The sequence below is a fragment of the Serinus canaria genome, chromosome 3, assembly GCF_022539315.1.
Source record: "Serinus canaria isolate serCan28SL12 chromosome 3, serCan2020, whole genome shotgun sequence".
Lineage (NCBI taxonomy): Eukaryota > Metazoa > Chordata > Aves > Passeriformes > Fringillidae > Serinus > Serinus canaria.
The window spans coordinates 37,722,578-37,744,802 of NC_066316.1; the positions used below are offsets into that span (position 1 = coordinate 37,722,578).

Sequence of the window (22,225 nt, forward strand, 5' to 3'; positions counted from 1 at the left end):
GCAGGGAAATTTGCTGTGTGAAATTTTCTGTGTGAAATTTTTTCTTGAGAGAAGCTTCAGTAGAAGTGCCAGTTGATCATTTAATCCCTTTGGAACTTACCACCTTGTCTTCCCTAGGGAAAAAAGTATGAAAAAAAAAAAAAAGAAAAGCCAACAAAGAGCAACCACACTGCAAATAAAAGATGCTCTTAGCTAATCTGAAGGGGCATTTGGCTGCCTAACAAAAACACTGTATTTTGGCAGTAAGGAGCTTTGGCTTAGGAAGATCCATGTTTGGAATAACAGGGTGTGTTGCAAGTCAAAATTCAGGTATCTTGGCTGAGATGTATGCATAATCTGGCATGATGCCTTTCTGCACTGTGCCTAGCTATAGCAAATGCCAAAGTCCCTTGTGAACAATATATGAATCTCATTTTAGGGGGAAAAAAAAGAGACGGAGGGAAAAGGGAGCCAGGATTTATTTTAACATTTAGTGGATATAAAAAAACAAGCATCAAGAAGCAAAACATTTCCATGAAGCATTCACTGTGGAAATTCTGCAACTTCTTGTTGCAAACCTCTTTATCACTTGGATTGGCTGATTTCCAGAGCATCAAGGCTAGGAATTGAGGGACTGAAATATAATCAGTGGTGATACATTTTAACCACATAAAACATTCTCTGCTTCCAAAGCCTCCAGTGTCTCTAGTAAGCAGTGCAACAGCAACAGCTCCTTGCTGCTGAACTCCAGAGACGTGGAAAATACTGGATCAGGATGGTAAGAAGCTCTTTACTCTTTCACCAGATCAAGGTTATTACTCTGTAAAAAATGTTTAAAAGATGATGAAATTAGTAAAGGTCAGTATTTAAAACAAAAAAGAAACCCAGTATGTAAGATGGAAAGGAATTATGATTTTTTTCTGCAAGAGAACAGCAATGCAAGTTGATGACAAATATATCTGGCACTGAACATGTTGTGCAGCTTATATAAAATATTTTAAAACTGGGAAAGATTGCTGATGAGTATTTGATGTAAATTGTAAATCTGTCAACTTGGTTTATTTCAGAAGGACAGCTGTATGGGATTTTAAAATGATTTTGGATTAATAATCCCTGACACAGACTTTATACATAAAAATATAAATAAACCTATGCCAATCACTCATGCAGGCTGTATGTTTATATGGTTACTTTTGTAGGGGTTTTGGGGTTTTGTTTTTTAGAAAGAAGCAGATCTGCTCAGTACATGCCTTTGACTTTTAGGGAGCTATGAAGTTTTTATTTTTCTGGCTTTTCAATCCATGAAAACCTGTAAATTACATTGTTTCTCTAGTGCATTTATTTGGTGGGAAAAATAACCAGGGAAAAGTTTTTAGAATAATGATTTATTATTTGTACCAATTTAAATATTCTGATCTAAGCATTAAAACAATAGAAGTAGAATATAAAGCATATAAATGTGGGATCTAAATAGAGTGTAAATTGATACCAATGCTATTAATGGCTTTAAAAATGCCTGAGAATAGAATAAAAATATGCATATTAGCATTTTTCTATGTATTTAAGAACAGGAGGGAGGAAACGTATCTTGGGAGTGTTTACTCCCAAGACTCATTGTCAAGACTGTTTTGTTGGGGTATTTTGGGGATTGGGGGTAGGTATTGATTGAAATAAACATCAAGCCCAATCTCCTGTGTGGAAACTCAGCCATTCATTTTAAGGGCATACTAAGTCCAGGAATTTATTGATTAGGACATTACAGTATATCAGGGTGAAAGGAAAACAAATTACTAAATAAGTCTGAAGAGCACTGAAATACATTTACTTGACAGTCCAGCTTGATGTGTAGGGAATGATTCTCTTTGTGATTCAAACGGAAGAGGAGATTTTTAACAGAATAGCTATAAGACTTTGAAAAGTGTACAGCAAATGGGAAACAATATTTGATTTATATTTTCTATCTTTGTTGTGTATTTGTTCTTTCTCAGCAGTACAAAAATTAAAAAACCCTAAAACTATCACTAAATTCTTTCTGATATTTTCCTTTTCTAAGTGGTTTCACTGAAATAAAAGTCATTAAGCCAATCATGGTATCGTAGCCTATATGTTTCATGTTAGACATTGCACTTTGATGTGTTAAAAATTTATGGTCTTCTTCCTAAGTATGAAGAATGGATTGCAAAATCAATAATTGAATGGCAACCAGGCTGTAAGGTTCTTGGAAAGATGTTTAGTATGAATCTATGTGTGGTCGTGGTTGTTGTTATTATTATTAATATTGGTTGTTGTTGTTGTTATTAATATTATCATTGCTTTTTTTTTGGACAAAAAAATCCCCTATGTTGAGTAACCATTAAACAGTACTGCTGTACTGAAGAGACTTGAATATATTGTTGTTGTCAGAGAAGACTGTGCCCATAGTTACTTTTATCTTGCATCCAAATTTTTTTACAGGAAAATGCTGGAGGTAGGAGATCAGGCTGCATTTGCCTATTGTGATCACAGAACATAATTAATAAAAAATGATGTTACATATATTTCCACTTCCGTAGTTTTCTAGTTTCTACATAAGTCAAATGCAGATTATGCTTCTGTACCATCAAGTTAATAAAAACATTTCCTTCTAGAAAAATGACATTAATGTACTATCACATAGTTGCTGTTAATAAAGTTTTAGCCAAAGTAAACGTACATTGTGTCTTGCTTGACATGGATTAGTTCAGTAACTAAAGCAGTGAGTTCACAAGGGGTCTATTTCTTTCCATTTGGATGGCCAAGGATTTTGCATAAGTTACTGAAGGGGGGAAAAAAAAAAAAAAGAAACATACACCACACACATCTCCCAAAGGTGCACCCTTAATAGTAGTCAGCAATGTAATAAATTGCAGTAATAGTCCAGAGGGAACAGCCTCTCACTTAAACTTTTTAGATTATATTATGTCTTGTAGAATGTAAATAGTAAATGGTATTAAAGAAGCCCAAGTTGCAAGCTGTCAAATGCATTAGATATCAGCTTTAATTATTTAAAGTGTTTTTTCTAGTAAGTCTAAAGAACAAAAGTAAAATTATAAATAATGTACTGCCTTTACCAGAAAAACTAAAAAGTTGTAGACATGTCTATCACAGTGCTAAATTCTAATAAAGTATAATTAATAAAAGGGATATGTGTGGTATGGCAAAGTTCATTTGCAATGTCTTCCTGATGCAGAATTTAAAAAAGCTTATTCAAAATTGGATGTATTATTCCTCCAGATGAATTTAGGCGAAACATCTTTTTTGTTTCAGTAACTAAATTGAAGTCTGATAATCTGCCTGAAAATGTAATCCTTATTTAAAGAGGTATACTATAAATATGTAAGCTGTGGACTTTATATGTAATATAAAATGTGTTTAAAGAAAGGAAATTAGCTATGAACTGCATAGCTATGACTGCATAGCAAATTGCATCTGCTATGAATTTGATTCAAGACTTAATATTCTCAGGTTTTGTTCTTTTATGTTATTCTGCCAGTTTTCTGGTAAAAAATAAGTTTGTTCATTCAGAAGTACTCTTGCTGACAGTAGTCAGAAGGAATCTGCTGCAGTATAGCTTTGTGCATGTGTTTGGTATTAACTTATGTGTCCCAAGTAACTTTTGGTACAACTTGGTCTAGGTTAAAAAACTGCATGTCAGGCTGTTTACCACACCAGTAAATCTGGCACTCTTCTAGAGTGAAATACACTCTTGGATGCTCCATGAATATTGTTTGTGAAGGATGAAAATAAACCACATTGAACTTTCATTGAAATATAATGTTGAAATATCTCAGTGTATATACATATATATATATATATATATATATATATATATATATATATATATATGTATGTATTATCATTTACTTGTAATGAAATAAATTTGTATTTTAAAATCAGCATCCATGTTTACGGAGCCTGAATACTTTCAGTGAATAAAATATGTCAGCAGGCCAGGTTTATGCAAGAGGATTAGTTTTTTAGGTGATGGAGGATTATGTTTTTAAGCTATTTGCCTTTTGATTCTACAATTAACTTACTATGCAGATCAGGTTTTGCTCACTGAAATCCATCTTTTTAAGCAGTGCCATTACACTGGTAGTATAACTTAAAGTGAGTTGCTCTCAGGAAGTTATAAATTATTTGTTGTGTTTTACATAATGTATTGGCATGCCTGCTGCATCTGTGTTCAAGACAGGTTTTATTCCTTCAGCCATGGGATATGTGAAGAAACTATTAAAAACTGATGCTTTTAGCATTATTCTGTCCTTTTGGCTTTGATCCTGTCATGCCATCAGAAATGAAATTGATGAAAATGAAGGCAGGGATAAAGGTCAATCTGGTCTCTAGGTAAAATAATTGATGAGAAGAGCTTCCAGAGGAATACAGCTTTAGTGAGAAGGTGGCTGGATAATACATATTTTTCTGCATCTGCCTAATGTTTGCATCATGGTGTTTGCAGTGTTTTGAAATATCAGGAGAAAATTGTGTTTCCCATATATTTTAGGATCCTCATAGCAACATGGTATTTTTCCTTAAATAATTGTTCTAGTACTTCATGACTATACTGTGTATACTGAAAACAATTAAGGTTGAGACTTACCATGGACTTTTTAAGTAAAGGAAGTCTAGAGAAGATAAAAAGGTACTGACAACTTTATACCCACCTGATACTGTGCACATGCAAGAAGAGCAAGTTATGGAGTTGTGCCCTGAAGGATATGTTTCCAGCACTTGTATAAAGAGTGAGCTCTAACCAAAGCTGAGGATTGGTAATATGTAGTGATGGGTAATATGTAGTGGTGGGAGACATGGTGCAGTTTGGGTAGATTTTCTGGTTTGCTTCCCTACACAGAGTGCTGATGAGAAGCTGCCATTCCTAAAGGAATTCTCTAGACGTTGCACTAGGGTTTTTAGTCTACTGTACATCTGTTGTTATGAATATTTCATTTAGATGTTTTTCAGTGTTGTGGTCTGACCTGGACTATAGGCAGCCTTATTGTATCTTTTGATAATGAATTTTCAGCTTGGAAGTGAGAGCTGTCTACTCCTCTGGCCCTGTGTTGGAGCTCTGCTTCATTCTTCTCACCAATATACACCTTGCATATCTGACTAGAGGTTTTGGATTCAGAAAGATTTTTGGACCCCACAGCAGAAGGTTGGTAATCTCTGGTGTTGATCCTTATTCAGGCAAAGATGGTAGATAAATCTGGTGGTGAAACCCTTAACACTTCTGACTCCATTACCATAAGAGGGTCCTTTTTTTTAATAGCCATGGATTAAAACTTCATAGTGCTAACCTTTTGAAAGGCTCAGAGAATTTGAGATCTTGTGTTGCAGCCTTTTTTCCCCTTATGTGATGTGGCTTTCGTGACAGGATTTTTGTGATAATTTTCCCTGTCTTAGTATAGGAGGTGGTGCATGTGTGTCAGGCTACCAGACTAGAGGCCTTAGAGGCTGCTGGCGTGTTCTTCCTGTTGACTGGACATACACATGTCTAGTAACAGGGAGAACTCTGTCAGCCATATAATGAGGATTTATTTGGTCAGGTGATCACTGAGGCTACATAGCCATTTGGAAGAACTGGCAAGAAAGAGGATGTTAAGACTACACCTCTGATTAAGCTTCTTTTCCTGTAAATACCTACTTTTAGCAGTTTTTGTTGTGTTTCTTCCTTTTCAGAGGGAAAAAAAAAATCTGTCTAATGCAGTAGAGATTAAACTAGCAGTAATTCCAGAGATTAAGTTTTGAAAGAATATATACTTGATTTGGGAGAAACATGCTGTCTGGGCCATTTGGTCTTGAGTAACTAAAGAGCTATTGCAGACCTCTAAATCATTCACATAAAAATGATCTTCCAACAAATCAAACTGGCCTATAAAATTTATGTCATAAAAATAAATGTTCCTCATGTATTTTTTTCTTTTCATTGAAGAAATAGAAGGGGCTAATTTTAGAGAGTGCTTGATAACTTAAGAAAAAGGTCTTTTAAGTCAAATAAACTTTTAGATTTTCTTCTGACTAAACTTGTATGCACTAATGTTAATTTTCTTATTTTTCTCTTTGAAGGATTGATGAAAGTGTTAGGCATCTTTAAAAAACTATTTTTTGCCTACTCCTCACTCCACTATTACAGAGGATCGATCACAAAATCAGCACTTGCATCTAATAATTCCTCTGCTATGGCACAGGTAGAAGAAAAATGGTTTCCTTGTACATGAAAGCATGAAAAAGTGAGTTCTGTGTGAAGGATGAATATAACACACTAGGGATGTTTTAGGCAGAATATACTAAGGTCTCTACTAGTATTTGTTTGCTGCAGAGATTGTCATGAAATGATGCTTGTAGCTGGCTGTTACTTCTTTGCACACTGGGGCTGCTCAGGGACTGCATTTCCTCAGTCCATCAGTGCTGGTGTGGTCCTGTAGGCAGCAAGTGGAGTTCCCTTGTCTCCAGCTGTGCCATTTGTTTTCAAGGTCATTCATGTATTCATCATCCAAAGCCAACTGCTTAGTTTGGTCTTCTAGGAAGTTGAAGAAGAGCTTGAAAGACTGTGTCCCAAAAGCGTTTTCTGTCTTAGTGATCCTGGTGGATTTGACGGGTTTGAGGTTGACAGGTATTTGCCATGCTGCTAGGTTCCAAGAAAGGAGGCAGTCATTATTCTGGGTTTAAGTGTGTTAAAACAACCCCAAAACTACAAGGAAGCTGTTATTGTGGATATAGTTTTGTAGGGATTGAGAGCAATGCTGTAGGGTGGCAGCAATTTAATCCTTTGGTGCTTGCAATTAACAGCATTTGTTGTGTGCCACAGAACAAATGTGTTGCCTGTTCTTTCCTTTTGAAGAAAAGAAAAGCCAAACACCTCCACAAGTTTAATATTTATAACTTTCACCAAATGTGTATTTAGATATTTTACTTTGGATAGGCAGTAGTCCTGCAGCCTAATAAGACACATTCATTTAGAGTGACCTGCTTGGAAAAACATAAACAGGTTTATGAGTGTACCAGCATAAACATGAATCCTTCTACTGCATAATTTTCAGAACTCCTTGAAGTCATGGCAAATGAAAGCCAACTGAATAAAACAGTTTTGGTGTAGTGCATTGTAACAAAGAACATGCAATTTAGAAACTGTTATAGAGGGAATTTTATTATGCAGTATTTTAAAATTTTATATGACTTTGTGAAACATTAGTTTGCGTAGCAGATTTTGGGTTGTCAGCATATCACAAGTCCTCAAAATGCTACGCCTCTTTTATAAATTTGCGAATGGAGTTGGCTTTACTGTTGATTAGAGTCTCTTTTTAGTGTAAAGAAATGTAAAAATATTTGTGGGAGAATCTAGAAGGTGAAAAAAACATTCATGTAGAGTGACCTTAATTGTTTTACCAGTTGTTTCAGCCTCATAGATTTTCTAGTCCAGGTTCATGGAAGTCATGCATTTGCCGTGGATCATGCTCCAGTGAAATATTCTCTCTAACTGTGTCAGTGGGGGTAGGGAAGCACATAAAATATATGCTTCCAGTCAGTGATGAGAGAGTAGGAGGATTTTTCATGAACAATATAATTAAATTCATGCATGTAAAAGATACCTGCAAGATGCTGCTTGAGAAAGTACTTTATAGCAATAGATAATTATAGGGAAAAAATTACTTTCCTGGAATGATAGTGCATAATACTAATTTATCTGTGGTATAAAGGTTTTCTTAGCAGTTTTTTTCCTATCTGTAACACAGCATTTTTTTCCTAATAATCTTTGTCTTCAGCAAAATAATTTTTGATCAAAATTTTTGTTGAACATATTACACGGGAATTTTAATACAGCTCAAATATAGGCCACTGTTTTAAACATTTGTTTTGTAGCTTAAAAGTTATTTGCTCTTCCAGAAGTATGAGAACCATGGAAATTCTCCAAAGTTTAGGTTTTCCTGTCTGTTTAATTTAGTTTTAATTACATGCATAGTTGCCACTGCTGTGGATCATACCCATGTTTGTTTAAAGGTATCCAGAAGAGGTGATGATATTAATTCACCTGCTGCTAAATACTCTTCTACTTAAAAAGTGACTCAGACATAAGAAATGAAAACAGAGTTGGTTGCTTTGGGCAAGTGCTTACTGCTGGGTGTGTTGAGAGTTTTCTGGGATTAATTGCATCCTAAGCCAACAAAAAAAAAAGGGTGTTCAGTTCCCCTCCTACTTCTTCGTTTTCTGTGGGGAGAAAAAGGCTTCAGTGGATTTTGTTTCAGCTGTCTCCAAACGAAGCTGTAGGCAATGTGTGTGGTAACATTTGTTTGTAACAATGGACAGCTTAGATACACCTGGAAATTCTCTGTCAAAAATACATGTTGTGGGCTGTGCTCTAAGTGTTGCCCAAAAAAATCCTTGATGTGAGGAGCTGGAGTCTCCTGGGGGTGCTCTGTGATGCACTGACCATCAGTTAGGAGCTCTGACAGGATATCAGGGGCCAAGGCTGCCACTCTCTGCCCTGACCCTGCCTGGGCCCATGGCTGGGGCATCTTCACCAAGAGTGGAACATTTTGGGTCTAGGCCTGGATGAAGAAGTGCTGTGGAGAGTATATGGTGAAAGGTAACTGGCACAGCAGTTAAACTTAGGGGAAGGTTCATTGAGAGATGTCACATTGAGCTGGCGTTAATTTCAAGAAGGAATCCTGACCAAAACCATGACACTGATTTTTTTTCGGGTATTAAGAGGTTTCAAAACCTAAACCTGTGTCACCATCTCACCTTAGAAAAAGTCAGTGCTGTTAGTTTTAAGAGTCAAAGTGAGACCCACAGCTGAATATGGCAAATTTGCAGAATCTCTTCCATTTTCAGTAGTGGCATGTATATTTTCTCCTGAGTCTGATCTCAGACTATGTTATGTAAATGCAAATGTATTTTTTTTAATCAAAAGCACAATTTCTGAATGGACAGTATAGTCTAAGGAAATAGATATAGCAGAAGACCATGCTTAGCTTAAGATTTTTACTATCTTTAGGGTCTGGCACTCACTAGGCTGCAGAGAGAAGCATATTATTTTTTGTTATAAACACTCTTCTATGTTAAATTCTAAAATAGTTGTTTCCTGGAGGAGGTTTGGAATAGAAACTGATGTACCTGATAGTTAATTAAAATTCAGTGCTGTTTGTTCTTGCTTTAATTAGTGGAAAAAACCCCAAACCTTGCAGGAAACACCACAGAGAATAACATTCTGAACATTTCAAAGTATTTTTAAAGATGAGAATTCCCATGGCTGAATTCTTTAAAGAGTTGGAACATAATTCAAATAATTCTTTGCCACCTGTCACCTTTTTTTTTTCATTTTTAGCATGTGTATTTTCTCTCATAGAGAAATAAAGGGAATGAGCACCTCATTTCCCTTTTTACATAGATTTTTTTTTCTGAATCCTAGTTACTGAACTACATGCACACATCACTTCTATTATTACACTGTAAACCACCTGCACAAATGCATACCTAGCAGGAGACCAATTTTTTCATAAGTTACACCAGAATCTGGCTGGTATTGTTGTACAAACCCGAGAAAACCATGTGTAACTGGCTTTGTTTGTAATGGGAAGTTACTGATTAGCCAGCTAATATTTTCTTTCCCATGCTCACAGCCTCCCACTCACAGAAAGATGCGAAAAACTAGTATAAAAATAAGGTTTTAAGCTACGACAATGAGATCTCCAGATGTCTGATTCCTTGGTTTAGAAATCTGCACAAGAGCTTATCTATTCCTGAAATAAAAATTATTTAGATAGTCCAAACTGTCTTTCACAATCTCCCATCTGCTAGGGTGTGCATTTCATTTTCATGTAAATAAAATTTCTAAGTAATTCTTTAAATCCTTGCTGCACAGTTCATTACAGTGATCTCATGCTAGCTAATACTCACTGCCAGAAGGCAAAAAGACTGATAAAGCATGTGGAGCACTCATAGGAGGCTTGCAAGGCAGGACAGGAACTCCCTCATGGAGAGGGGAATGTTTCAGTGGATCTGTCTAGCATTAACAACTTCACCTGTATTATTTCCCTGTAGTCCCTTTCAAGAAATCCAGATACCTAATGAGGGGGATAGTAAAGGAAATTTTCCAAGCTTCATTTTTGGATTTCTGCCGTGCTAAATCAGACAATTGGATTTTAAGTGTCCTTTAATGTCATGTACTCTCTCACAGTGGACTGGATTCATACCTGTGTTTAGGTAGGCAGGCCTCTAGTCTCAAATATTAAATCAAGAGTCTTATATTGTTCAGATTTTTTTTTTTTTTGTTTGAAAGGTTGCTTTAGCTTCAGTCTGACAGTTTAGGGGTGCCTACGCGTTGGCAAATTCAGCCCTTTTTGTAACATTATAGTGGTCACCACTGGAAAAGAGGAAGATACCGACTTATATTTCCAAAACTGGACTGACTTGCTTACTTTGCTAGAGGTGCAGTTAATCAAAACAGCTGCAACTCAGAACACCTGGAAGTTGTGCAACTCTTAAATGTCTAAATGTAGATTTAAGAATCTAATTTTAAGCAGGCAGATTTGATCAGTTTGCCCCATCGTTACCCAGGAAACCGCTTAATTACTATGCCTTTGCTTCAACCCTCTGCATGTAGCTTTTAAAACATTTTGTTATAATTTTTCTTTTCTTTTGTCTTAAGCTAGTGTTTGTAGAAAGGGCTGGCTTGACAGCTCTGGCAAATGAAATAGTCTGCCTGCCCACGGAATATGTGCTCCCTAGACAGTGGCAGTCCAAACTTCCACATGGTGTTTTTTCAGTGTGCTACAACTTTTCTTGGGGGAGTGGAGACAGGAGGCAGGAGGTAGGGTCCTTTTACATTCAGGTCTTTGCCTCCAAAACGTGCAAGTGTCGTCGGGAAAAATGAGCTGTATTTTCCTTCTAGCACAGAAAACAGGCAGCTAAAAAAATGGATGAGCTCAAGCTTTGGAAGACCCCTATGTGTTCTGTAAGCTATGGTCAAGATCACAAATTCAATCCTGCTGTGTTGCAGTTAGCGCTGATGACAGATGATCTCGTGAACTGAACAGAGTGTTCCTTGCTCGGTGCCAAGACAAAAGGATTTTTAAAGAGTTCTGAGTTCTGCTGAGGCCTCAAGAAAAACTCCTGGAATGATATTTGCATGGAAGTGGGAAATAGAGGAATTTAAAATATTAAGACTGCGTCTTCTTGTGTTTCCCTTTAAGAATGCTGATCTTAGCACATACAGTTCATTACTTCCGTTTGTCTTGGTGATGACTTTTTCTGTATAAGATGAATTGTGATAGCTGTGAATCACCCAGGGTTCCTAGGAAAAAAAACCCAAGACAGTCAGTCTTTTCAGCACAGGACTGTGTATTTCATTTCCAAGTGGTTTACAGGTCTCCTGGTTCATTTAGCTAGTAGCCTGAAAATCATGGAAGATCACAGAATCATACAGCTCTGTTCTTTAGTAAGCAATGTGAATTCACAAATGTTTCAACAAAAATTGCAAGGCATTACAAAATTAACATATCCATGACATCTTTTAATTTAAGAAATTTTTGCTCTAATATGACTGAAAATGGAAATGCAGAAGGACATTTACATCACCTAAAATAAAGCATCTGGCTTAAATAGTTACAATACTTCATAATCACTGTTGTTCTCTGTAGTTACACAAGAGGTTATCTAGGAATTTGTCAAGACCACCTCCACTCAAAGCAGCTGAAATGATCCAGTCCAGGCTCATGGTGCTGCCATCCCCCAAGCGATGCAACCCCATCCTTTTCCTCCAGCCAATGCTATCACATGTAATGAACCAATTCAAGGAGCTGCTTGCTTGCAAGCTATCTGTGAGGTTTGGACTTTTAGGGTGAAAGACATTGTCTGCTGTGAGGGAGAGTTTTGCAGACTTTGATTTGGCAAGGAATCTGTGATTGGGCTTGCAAAGGCGAGAGTATTGCTAAGCAGAAATTAAAATTGCGGTATGTTAAGAATGAGAAAGCACAAAAGAAAACACTGGAATTTACTCTCAGGTCATGAAAGTCACTTGGGGTACTTGTGTTCTCTGAATGCTGTTTTGACTTACAGAATCATTTCTCATAACTGTTTGTGTCAGACTATGCTAGCAGTCTGAGAAACAGATGGAAATTCTACTGGTTTTCCTTCTGCAGACTGTAAAACAAAGATGCTTAAATTACTGGTGCTCTAAGCTAATGAACCTTTTCAGCATCTAAGTCCAAGATTCATTACTGCTTTTTGTGTTACTCTAAGAAATTCATGGTTCATTTATGTAACTCTAACTGTGCTGTCAGCATTGGTCTCGTACATGCTGCTCTCCTTTAAGAGAGATAAGTGAAGTAGGGACAGTGCATAGGAGAAAATGGAACACATCTCACTCATCATCTCAGTTAGAATATATAATTCCTACCTGAAGAATCAATATTCTAGCAGGCAAAGAGCACTATGCTTTGCTGTCTTGAAGCCTATATATTGTCTTAAGTTTTAGAAGCCAGTAATCCAGAAAAGAACTAGAGAGTGAGTTTGCATTTGATGATATAAAGAATATGGTTCCGTTGTGGACACATTAGAATGTATTTATAAATCAGAATTGAGATTCTGCTTCATAACACTAAAATGTTTCTTTTTTGAAAGCTAATAAACCCCCTTTTGTGTGTGTGCACAACTGATTTTTAAATTTAAATTTGTTACTTTTGTCCTGTTTAAATAGCTTCATTTTTTTACATAGTTGCTTCTCTGATTCTAAAATTGTGGCCAGGTAAACTCTGAATTATTCACAGAAATTTTGTAGATTGTATATTTTTACTGCTGACTGGTTTGCCTACTCTAAATACTCCTAATACCTGAACAAGGAAGAAAGGAACGAGATTTAGAGCATGGGAGTGCTAAAAAAATGCAGAATAGTCTAGAATATTTTCTTTGCTTTGTTGAGTTTGGCTTAAGAAATAGCCAGAAATTGCCCATCTGCAATGCATTTCCTGTGTTTATTTCTCCTCTGTGTTGGTCAATCATCAACAGACACATTTTACGGAGCCATAAGATGGTGATGACAGTTTTCTTCCTTAGGCAGTTTATTAGTCGCTAATTCTGTTTAGTTGGAACTTGGATCAATTACAGCCTTGTCAAGTTTCCAGTGGGACTAGCAGATCTTTTTCATTCACTTTAATGATATTGACATCGTGAATTTTGTGCCAGTTCCATTAATTTCACTAAAACTTGCTTTGCCCACTGACATTGAGTATATGTTTTGTCCTATTTGCTGAAGCATTTACAAGCCTTTCATAATTACACCAACTTAAGAAACTTGGAACCTATCTTTTTAACTTTTCTTTCCCAGTAGAGATGAGTATCTCTTCCTTTTGTTGTAATCAGAATCTAGTCAAAAAGAGCAAAAACTGAGTTAGTAAACTGAGTTAGTTTGTGTGTTATAGGCAAAATAGAGATAATAGAGACTTCTCAGGTGGCTGTGGGATACTGCCAAGATTAATTTATCTTCTGTTATTATTTGGGAAAGAAGAGCAGGCCATATAGCCAAAGTACATGGTACCTTTGTGTATGCAGTTATTGAGACTCATTTGCAATGCTGCTTGTGTTTATATGAAAGGTTTATATACGAAATCACATAAATCCATAGACATAAGAGCTGTTCTTATGGTGGACAAGCACTACTTTTTCTCAATAAACTTAATTCTTAAAGTAGAAGGCAAGGAGAAAATCAGTCTGCTGTCTTCATGAATCTAATGTATTTGCTATCTGGAAGCTGAGTTTTGGCACAGAACATGTGGCAGTGTGTGGCACTGGGAAGCTCCAAGGTCTTGTACAATAATAAAGAAAAAGTGTCCTCCTCTGAAGGCTAGGACTAATGCATTAGTAGCTGGATTTAGATTGATACCATTTCTTCTTTGATATATATTATCAGATGTTGTTTGCATTACATCAGTGTTAACTCTAGCTTTATTTTTTAATATTTAAACCAGTTTGTTAAATTATTGTTGGTGCTGTTTGTATGTGGTAATTGCTGTTGTTTTTATTGAAGTCATAAACTTTAATGAACCCATACAACACTTGGCATAAATTAAATACAAATGGTCTTAAATTTTGACAGATTTATGTAAAGGAGTTTCTCTGTCTTCTTTCTCTTCCTATGTCATGAATGAAATTTACTGATCATCCCTAAGTTTTAATTTTTATGCAAGTATTATATCTCCTTTGTAATGGTGACTGGATAAAGCTGACAAGTTAACGTTCACTGTACAATGATGTGCAGGAAGAAAGTAATCTTGAAAATGTTCTTCAGAATAGAAATACTGGAGGCTAGGAGAAGAAATTTCCATGAAAGCCTCCTGGACAGTGAGACTTCAGGCTGACAAAAAGCTTAACATGCTGATACCTAATGAACACTCTGAAATCATGAGAAATGCAAGACATCTCAACTAAACATTTTTTTGCCATTTTTGCAATCTTAGGGCATGGAAAGAGTGTGACTTCATTGATGTGCTTAAGGCAAATGATTACAGAATTAGATTGTACACTCATTTTTCACTTAAAACATTAGGACAGCTTACATGTCATCACTCAGCAGTGACATCTCTGGGTCCCTAAAGCAGGAGCAGCAGAAACCTCACTGTCACCCATGACAGCCTGTGTGCAGTGCAGTAACCTCTCCCTTGTGCCTGCCAAGAGGGTTTCCTCTGGTGCAGATTTTGAGGGATCAGTGACTGCTTTGCCTTGCTGTGAGAGGTCTAGGCTGCTTTGTGCAGTGGGCCCCACTGGCCAGGGTGCCACATGTGCCAGCAGCACCCCAGAAACAGGGTCCAGCAGGAATGGGGCTCTTACTGGTGGGGGTCTGTCAGGGCAGGGCCTGATGACCTGACCCCGTCCCATAGCCCAGCCAGGGAAGAGAGGGGGACAGCCTTGGTGCTCCCATTGTGCCCCAGACAGCCCTGGCCCAGCAGTGCCCAGGGCAGGGCAGGGCTGTGGGGAGCTGGAGCCCAGCCCTGCTGGGGCAGGGACTGACACCTCTGGTAGCTGACATGGGCTCCTGGAAGGTGGGCTGGTAGGAGGAGCTGTGGGGTCTGGCTGGGACCTGTAATCTTCTGTTACATTCCTTGAAGCTCTTGAATGCAAATTCTAGAAAATTCAGTGTTAGTATTTTTTGCCATAAGTGACTGTGTTACCAATATTGAGTGGGCAGTGTGTCTTACAACAGTATTGCCCTGAAATACAGCCTTGGAATGTTTAGCCAAAGTTATTCTCCAGGAAAGGAGTATCAAGGACCTCAAGAGTAGCTGTATTGTTCAGGCTAAACATCTGGCCAGCCTTGTATCCTATCTTTGACAGGACCCTGGCAAAGTGGGGAGAATATAGACCAAATCATGTAATTTCCAGTTCCTGGAGTTGGCATTTCTCTTTATTAGCTCCCAGGGCTTTATTCCATGGAGAAAACCCAAAAATACTCACTTTCAAATCTGTGTAAGCTTCTATCACCTATGTGTCTCATGGCATGGGGTTCTACAGCTTAACAATGCCTTGAGTACCCTTTTTTGTTTGTTCATTCAAGCTTGCCAACAAAGTTAATTTAATGCTCTCTAATGTGTTTATTGGAAGAGACAGTGAATAACTGTTTCATAGTCATCTTTTCCATGCTGCTTATGAATTCATAGTTCTGTCACATTGCTCTGTTAGTCGTGTCTTTTGCTAAGCTGAATATTACCAGTTTATTTAATCTTTCTTTATTTAGAAACATTCTATGTTTTGATTGTCCTTTTTACCTATTTCTATACTTCTTCCAGTTGTTCTGTGATTTTTTTAAATGAGTGAACCAGAACTTTGTGACTTTCAGGTTTTGGGTCCACAAATGTATAAAAATTCACAATGTCAAGAAATTTTCTTTGATGTTCTGCTCTCTTTCTACTAAATTCAGCTTGCCTTTTTTACCTCCAGACACTAAGTTGATGTTTCCATAAGTTAACATGCTAAATCTGTCATCTTGCTCATAGATAGTTATAGTTTAAAAATAATTTTGAGGCAAATAAAATCTGAAATGTTGTGTGCATTTTTCTGCACTATAAGAAGCATAGAGTGTTTAGATATTGGACTGGTATTTTGGAATTAGGTGTCACTGCTGCATAGGTTTTTATATTTTATTATAGATGGAATAAGTCATAATAAGAGCCATAAGAGCTGTGGTCATGAACTGGGACATGCTGAAACTATTGGAAGCTTCCAGGTGTTTATTGAAAATGACAGTCTAAAATGGTAGATGGAAATTGCTTATGCTACTCCTTCTGTTTTGGCACTGTCCTGTATTCTTAGGGGACTTTGATGTTGTTTTCTGACACTTCTGACAGCAGTCAAAAGATTTTTGTAGAACATACTGAAGCCTTCCAGGCTGTTTGAGTGAAGGTGTTGAGGCAAGCTACAAAGCCTCAATGCATCTTTATTCTCCTGCGCAAAGATATCTTTTCAGAGATGAGACACGGAACTTGCTAGAATTGAGGGAGAATCAGTGAGTGGTAGCAAAAAGATTGCAGAAGAAGTAGCAAAATATACTGTGACTGTTAAAGGAAAAGATTGGAATTTATTCCTTGGGTGTGCCAGACACTTAAAAAGGGATACCTTCTGAAGGTATATTTATAGAGGTATACCAGACTCAGATAAACAGGGGAAAATAGATAAAAGAAATTTGAGCATAGCTTCTTTATGGAAAAATTCTTTGAATATCAGATGCACCATGACAGGAGGTTTTTTTTTTTTTTTTCCTTCATTATGCTCTGTGCTCCAACATCAAGGCCATGGAGAGTGAGCACAGTTGCAGTAGTTCCTGTGATAGAGCTGAAGCCCTCATCCTGGGCATCCTTGGGGATACAAGCATGTGGCTTTAGTTCTTTTGCTAGACTGGCCTGAAAGTCAGTGTATCATTTTCAGGAAAATTCAGCAACAAATACCAGTAGTATTTTTGTAGTGTTCATCTTTTCACTTTTCTAAAAGTAGTTTCTTAATTGTTTATCTTATCACTGTAGGTTGTGAGCTCCAACTTTTGTCTTCCTTTTCTTTTCTCCTCATCCCATAGATCTATCTCATTCTAATCCACAAAGCATTGTTCTGTCAGAGAGGCTGAAAAGGATGGTTTGGAACCTTTAATTTTACATACTGGAACCACATTCTTGATTTTTCTGGCTGTGTGTGTAACTTGAAGAGATAAATAATAAAGATTTTTCAATTTTTTTTCTTAGTAGCACTGGCTGTTACAGACAGACTGCTACCTCCCATCTCAGTTTTAATTACTTTGTAGAATAAGCCAAGATTACTGTTCAGAAAGATGGCCTTAAATGACATCATTATCCTAAACTGCCTTTGGAATGCCATCATTCTGGTGAACATTAATTCACTTTGGCTTTTTGGTGTTGCCCTAAAGATGTTCCAGCTCTTTGAACAATGATGGGGCAGGGCTATTCTCTTCCCTGTCTTACCACAGCAGAATGGCTTGGTTTGTCTACACATTAGGTACCCTCCTTGAATTAGCCCTGTGAGCTTTATGATAGCTCAGCATAGAGGCTGGAGAGGAGAGCAGGCTTGCTTTTCAGAAAGGGTGTCATCCAAATCATTAGTTATATTTTTAAACAACTGTTGGACCACATGCTGTGTTCAGTCCTGTGATTAACTAAAGTAAGAAGATTACTACCATTTTTTTCAAGATGTTTCTTGGTTTTTGTATTTTTTTAAACATTGTTTTGTTTTTTTTTTTTAACCTTCAGACAGTTTCTTTTCTCTCTCAAATGTGTAGATCTTCATTTCAGTCAAGAAGGTTATCCTGGTGCTTTCTCTCAGCTTGTGATTCTTCAGAGTCTAACAGAGAACAGAGTACTGGAAAATTCTTGCATCAAGCCAAAAAACTTGAGATGCTTTTAGTCAAGTAATCATTTACAGTCTCTGAGCCCATTCTTACGTAGCAAAGAGATAAATTGCCAATCTTGCCATCTACAAAGCAATTTGCACAGCTACAAAACATCAGAAAGGGAATATATTAATTTTTGCAGATATAGCAAATAGATGCAATGTCCTTGGAGGGATGTCTGGATAAGCATGAGCATATTTATTGAATTTATAAATTGCTAGGTAATTTCCTTTAGTTTGAATTATTGTGGCTTTGATGGAAACTAATTATTTTTTCCCCTCATGTTTAATAAAATAGTTTATATGCTTCTCAGGCAGGACTGCTAAGCTTTATAATAACCTTTTGCAAGCTACTTCAGTTTATTATGAATATGTAGTTGAGATAGCATGTGCATGAGATAGCAAGCTTAGTTGGTTTCCAGTTTACCCATTGTTTTTTTTAATGTAAGAATTGAGCTGAAAGCCATGCAAGAAGCAGATAGATCAGAATGACATGTATTTAAATATTTTCATCTTTACTAAATAACTGGAGAGAAGTTGTAGCCATGAAGGAACTAAGAAGAACAAGGGCTGAATTCTGTTCATGTTTATATTAGCACAAATTTTGAAGAAAGTCCATGAACTTTTTAGGGTTATTATAGCAGTACCTATATGATAGCAGAACACAGGTGCAAACAGAAAAAGAAGTTACTGTAACACTTCATTGTTCAGGTTGTTCACTTAGGAAAGTGCTCAGCAGCTGAGTGCAAAGCTAATGTTTAGAAAGAAATTGAGCCTTGCAGTCCTAGCAGAAAAGGGAGTTGTTTTGCCATGTGGTGTTTCCCCAACAGGAGCAAAGTTGTCATATGAAAAACAAAATCTAGAACTTTGGCGTGTTGTGGAAAGTTCCCTGAAGAGTAGAGAGAAGAAAGGGACAAAGCTATAAGCATGTTAGAAAGCCTTAGCAGCAAAGGAAAATGAAATTGCAACCTATTCTTGGTAATATATCATAGGGTAAATATGTAATGGGATAGTATCTAAATATTGCATGAAATGCCAGATGCTTTGAAGCATCAATTAAATTTTGATCAAGTCTTTTGTATTCAAAGTATAAATCAAATTGATGAATCTACATCATATCTAATAGTGTTTCTTTGTATATTTATTGTAATCTCAAAATGGGATCAAGAGGTTTATCTAGCAGAGAGCCACGTTAAACAGAAGTGCTTGAGCTTTGAGTATGCTACCTGACTGTAGGATATGACTGGGCAAAATGAATGTGGTAGATCATAGCCATAGTTTTATGTCCTTGGCAAAATCTGAATTTGAGCTCAGTGACATGGATGAGTTTTAGCTTGGGCATGTATCTAATTATACATTTAGGGCCATAGGGAAAACTTGAATTTTCATAGACAGATAGAATAGACAGGAGAAAAAGCAAAGAATTTGAACAATGAATTGCATATTACCCCTGAAAAGATTGTTTTGAATGAGTGACTTTTATGTGATTGTAATCTGCATTTAAATGCCCCTGAAAAAGAAATTCTACAGTTTTATTATTTGAAGAAAATTTATCACATTTTATAGTGTATTTATGGCTTTTGCAATATAAATCCAACTGTATTCTTTCTGAAGGTTGAGCTAAGCCTTGTTCCTTTTAAAGACAGTGGCAAAATTGTTATTATACACAGAGGCTTCTTCAAAGACAATAGTAAATTCAATACCAAAGAAAGGTGGGTAGCCAAGAAAGGCAGGAGCAGATGGGCAGTTTGCCATCAGTGTAAAAATGGGGAACATGAGAAATGTCATAGATCATGGCTCATACTGTGACTTAAATTTGCCTTGGGGAATGCTAGCAAAAGTGGTGGCTATTTAGTAGGTAAAGACAGCCTTTCAGAGCAACCCTCTCCCCAGTGACTCCTTACTGAATGTAACAAGTGTGCTGAGCTTACTGCAAACAAGTGTCATTTTTGGTGATAGAATATTTTAGTGTGTTTGTGGACATTTCTGTCTGTAATGCATGCACATGCACATCTTTAGGTCAAAGCTGCTACAAAATTTGGTCCTTTGCTGTTTATTTAGAATACATATTCCAAGCAGCTCTGCTGTATGTTTGGGGAGTTAGGTTGTAGTGAGGTCTGTGCATCTTCCCCATATCTCTCCACTACAAGAAAAGAGAATTTTGACTCCAGATCATTAAGTTCTCTCTGTGAAATTTGTTAGGATGTAGTCTGGACAGCGCTGATGACTTACAAAAGTTATGGTAAATGATCTGTAGCTGACCCCCTGAACTGTATTAAGGATTACTGCTTACTTGCAATTGCTTTCATTGCAATTGCAATTTTTTGCTAAAAAAATAGTTGTGGGTTTCCATTGTAGCTCTTGATGTCTGGTAAGGTTTCAGTGACCAAGAAAATTTGGGAACTATTAAGTGCTTTTGATAAACAATGACATTTGCCCAGAAATAAGCTCTGTAGGACATATATGTGTGCACATGCATATCTCTTACAAATGCCAGCAAAGGTACCTATTGATTTGCATGTCTACCAGTAGTTCATTCAGTGCATGTTGGTCAACAAAATGAAACTTTTTTTAGTTTATGGGGCAAGGCTTGCTGTGTAATTGTTTTTGTGCAAATCTCTTAATAGATTAATATGGGAATAAATTCCTGTAATTAAAAAGTAATCTCTACATAGACATGAACATGGAGTATCAATCAGCTGATAATATGAGCAGGTGTGATCTTTCATATAGCTTCTGCAGTAAGTCTGTTTTGTCTTGTTCAAATGTCGTCTATTATCTCAGAAAAAAAAAGAATAGTTTATTTTGAATGTGCTGTGGAAGAAGCACATACCTAATGTGTCTATTCCACTGGAGATTTTTTAAAAAATATAAATAGCTAGGAAACCAAGAAAAACAATTAGAATTACATTTCCTATACCAAGGGAATCTGGATGTGAAGAATTATGGGAATCACTGTTGTCTCAACAAGTGTGTACAGGGACACATGGTGGCACAGAGTAATCTGGAAATGTTACCAGTTTATACTATCTAAATTTGCTATTTTTGAGAAGTAGAGTATCTATGTACATTGCTTAAAATTATACTTGTTAAAATATTACACATTCAGAAAACAAATATGGACCCAATTTTACTTGAATTTCATAGGTTATTTTACCAGAATACACAGTAAACACTGTTTTGATTTTTATTCATATGGAATATATTTAAGCCTTAAGCAACACATGCAAAAATTATTAGGAATGAGCTTTTTTTTTAAGTACAATATGCATGTGTTACACCGCTACTGCTTTCAGGAAAGAACTTAAAATGCAAATTAATATAACAGTGTAAGATCTACATATCTCCAATTACTTCCAAAGTGCTAAAAATTCGTCACCATTTTGCTTCTCTCTGAGAAACTGGGAAACTTTCATATTTCGAGACCTCTTTGAACATTGTTTTATGAACATTTCTGATAGTGTGGCAAATAAGTGCAAATGTCTGTGTAAATTTTATGGGACTTAACAAAATGGCTGCTTTTTTTACTGAGAGCTTCTAATAAATTGTTGCTACTACTTCTAGATTGGGAATGAGTCTGTCACCCTGAGACTGAAATTTCAGAGACAAATCTCTTTACCTTTCTCTGGATGCTTTGCTGTGTTAAAGCATGATACTGTATTGAAAGCTTAAGCTGCACTTTATTTTTCAGTTTAGAAAGGGCTTGTAAGGTACTGTAAGACAGACCTGTGCCCATAACAATTTTCATCAGTTGATAGCCTGCCATAAGAGGCTTTTTTCCAGAAAATTTAGTTTCTTTTCCTCCTGAGAAAGTATTCCCAAAGGAGTTCGTTGTCAAAAAAGAAAGGGAGGGGATAAAACACCAGCACCAGAGAGATACTGGACTTCAGAGTAGGATGAAAGGTGATAATGGTTAGTGGCACTCTCTGGCATGCAGTCACTCTTTCTTGGAACTCTGTCTGGTCCATCAACATCTCTGTTGGTGAGGTGCAATGCACCTCCTCTGCTTTCAGGAGCGTTGATACCTCGCTGAGGGATTTCTACCACCACCATGTCAAATTACTGTGTGGCTGTTTCATATTCAAGGTTCCTCTTCATCTCCCTCACTCTTTTTACTTTTTTTTGGGATTCTCTGCTACAGAACTGAGAATAAGAAGACAGAATTTCACTGTACCTTTATTCCATGTTTTATTTTACAGAATAATTAAAATTCCAAATTGGCAAACATTAAAAAAATCTGTAGTGATTGCCTACTTTAAAACAATTATAAAACTAGACACAGATTCAGCTAGGCCAGAATGTTTTATGGTTTTCATGGAAACAGCCATCTCCCTGGATAGATATT

The 22,225-nt window shown here is 36.7% G+C and overlaps 1 protein-coding gene across 1 annotated transcript in view; it reads left to right on the top strand.

The window, feature by feature from the left end:
* The first annotated feature begins 650 nt into the window (after positions 1-650).
* Positions 651-22,225, top strand: part of PLD5 (phospholipase D family member 5) — a 130,395-nt gene continuing 108,820 nt past the window's right edge. The window contains exon 1 of the mRNA XM_018916349.3: positions 651-757. Coding sequence (XP_018771894.2) covers positions 755-757 — 3 coding nt within the window. The 5' untranslated portion in view covers positions 651-754. The remainder of the gene's footprint in view (positions 758-22,225) is intronic.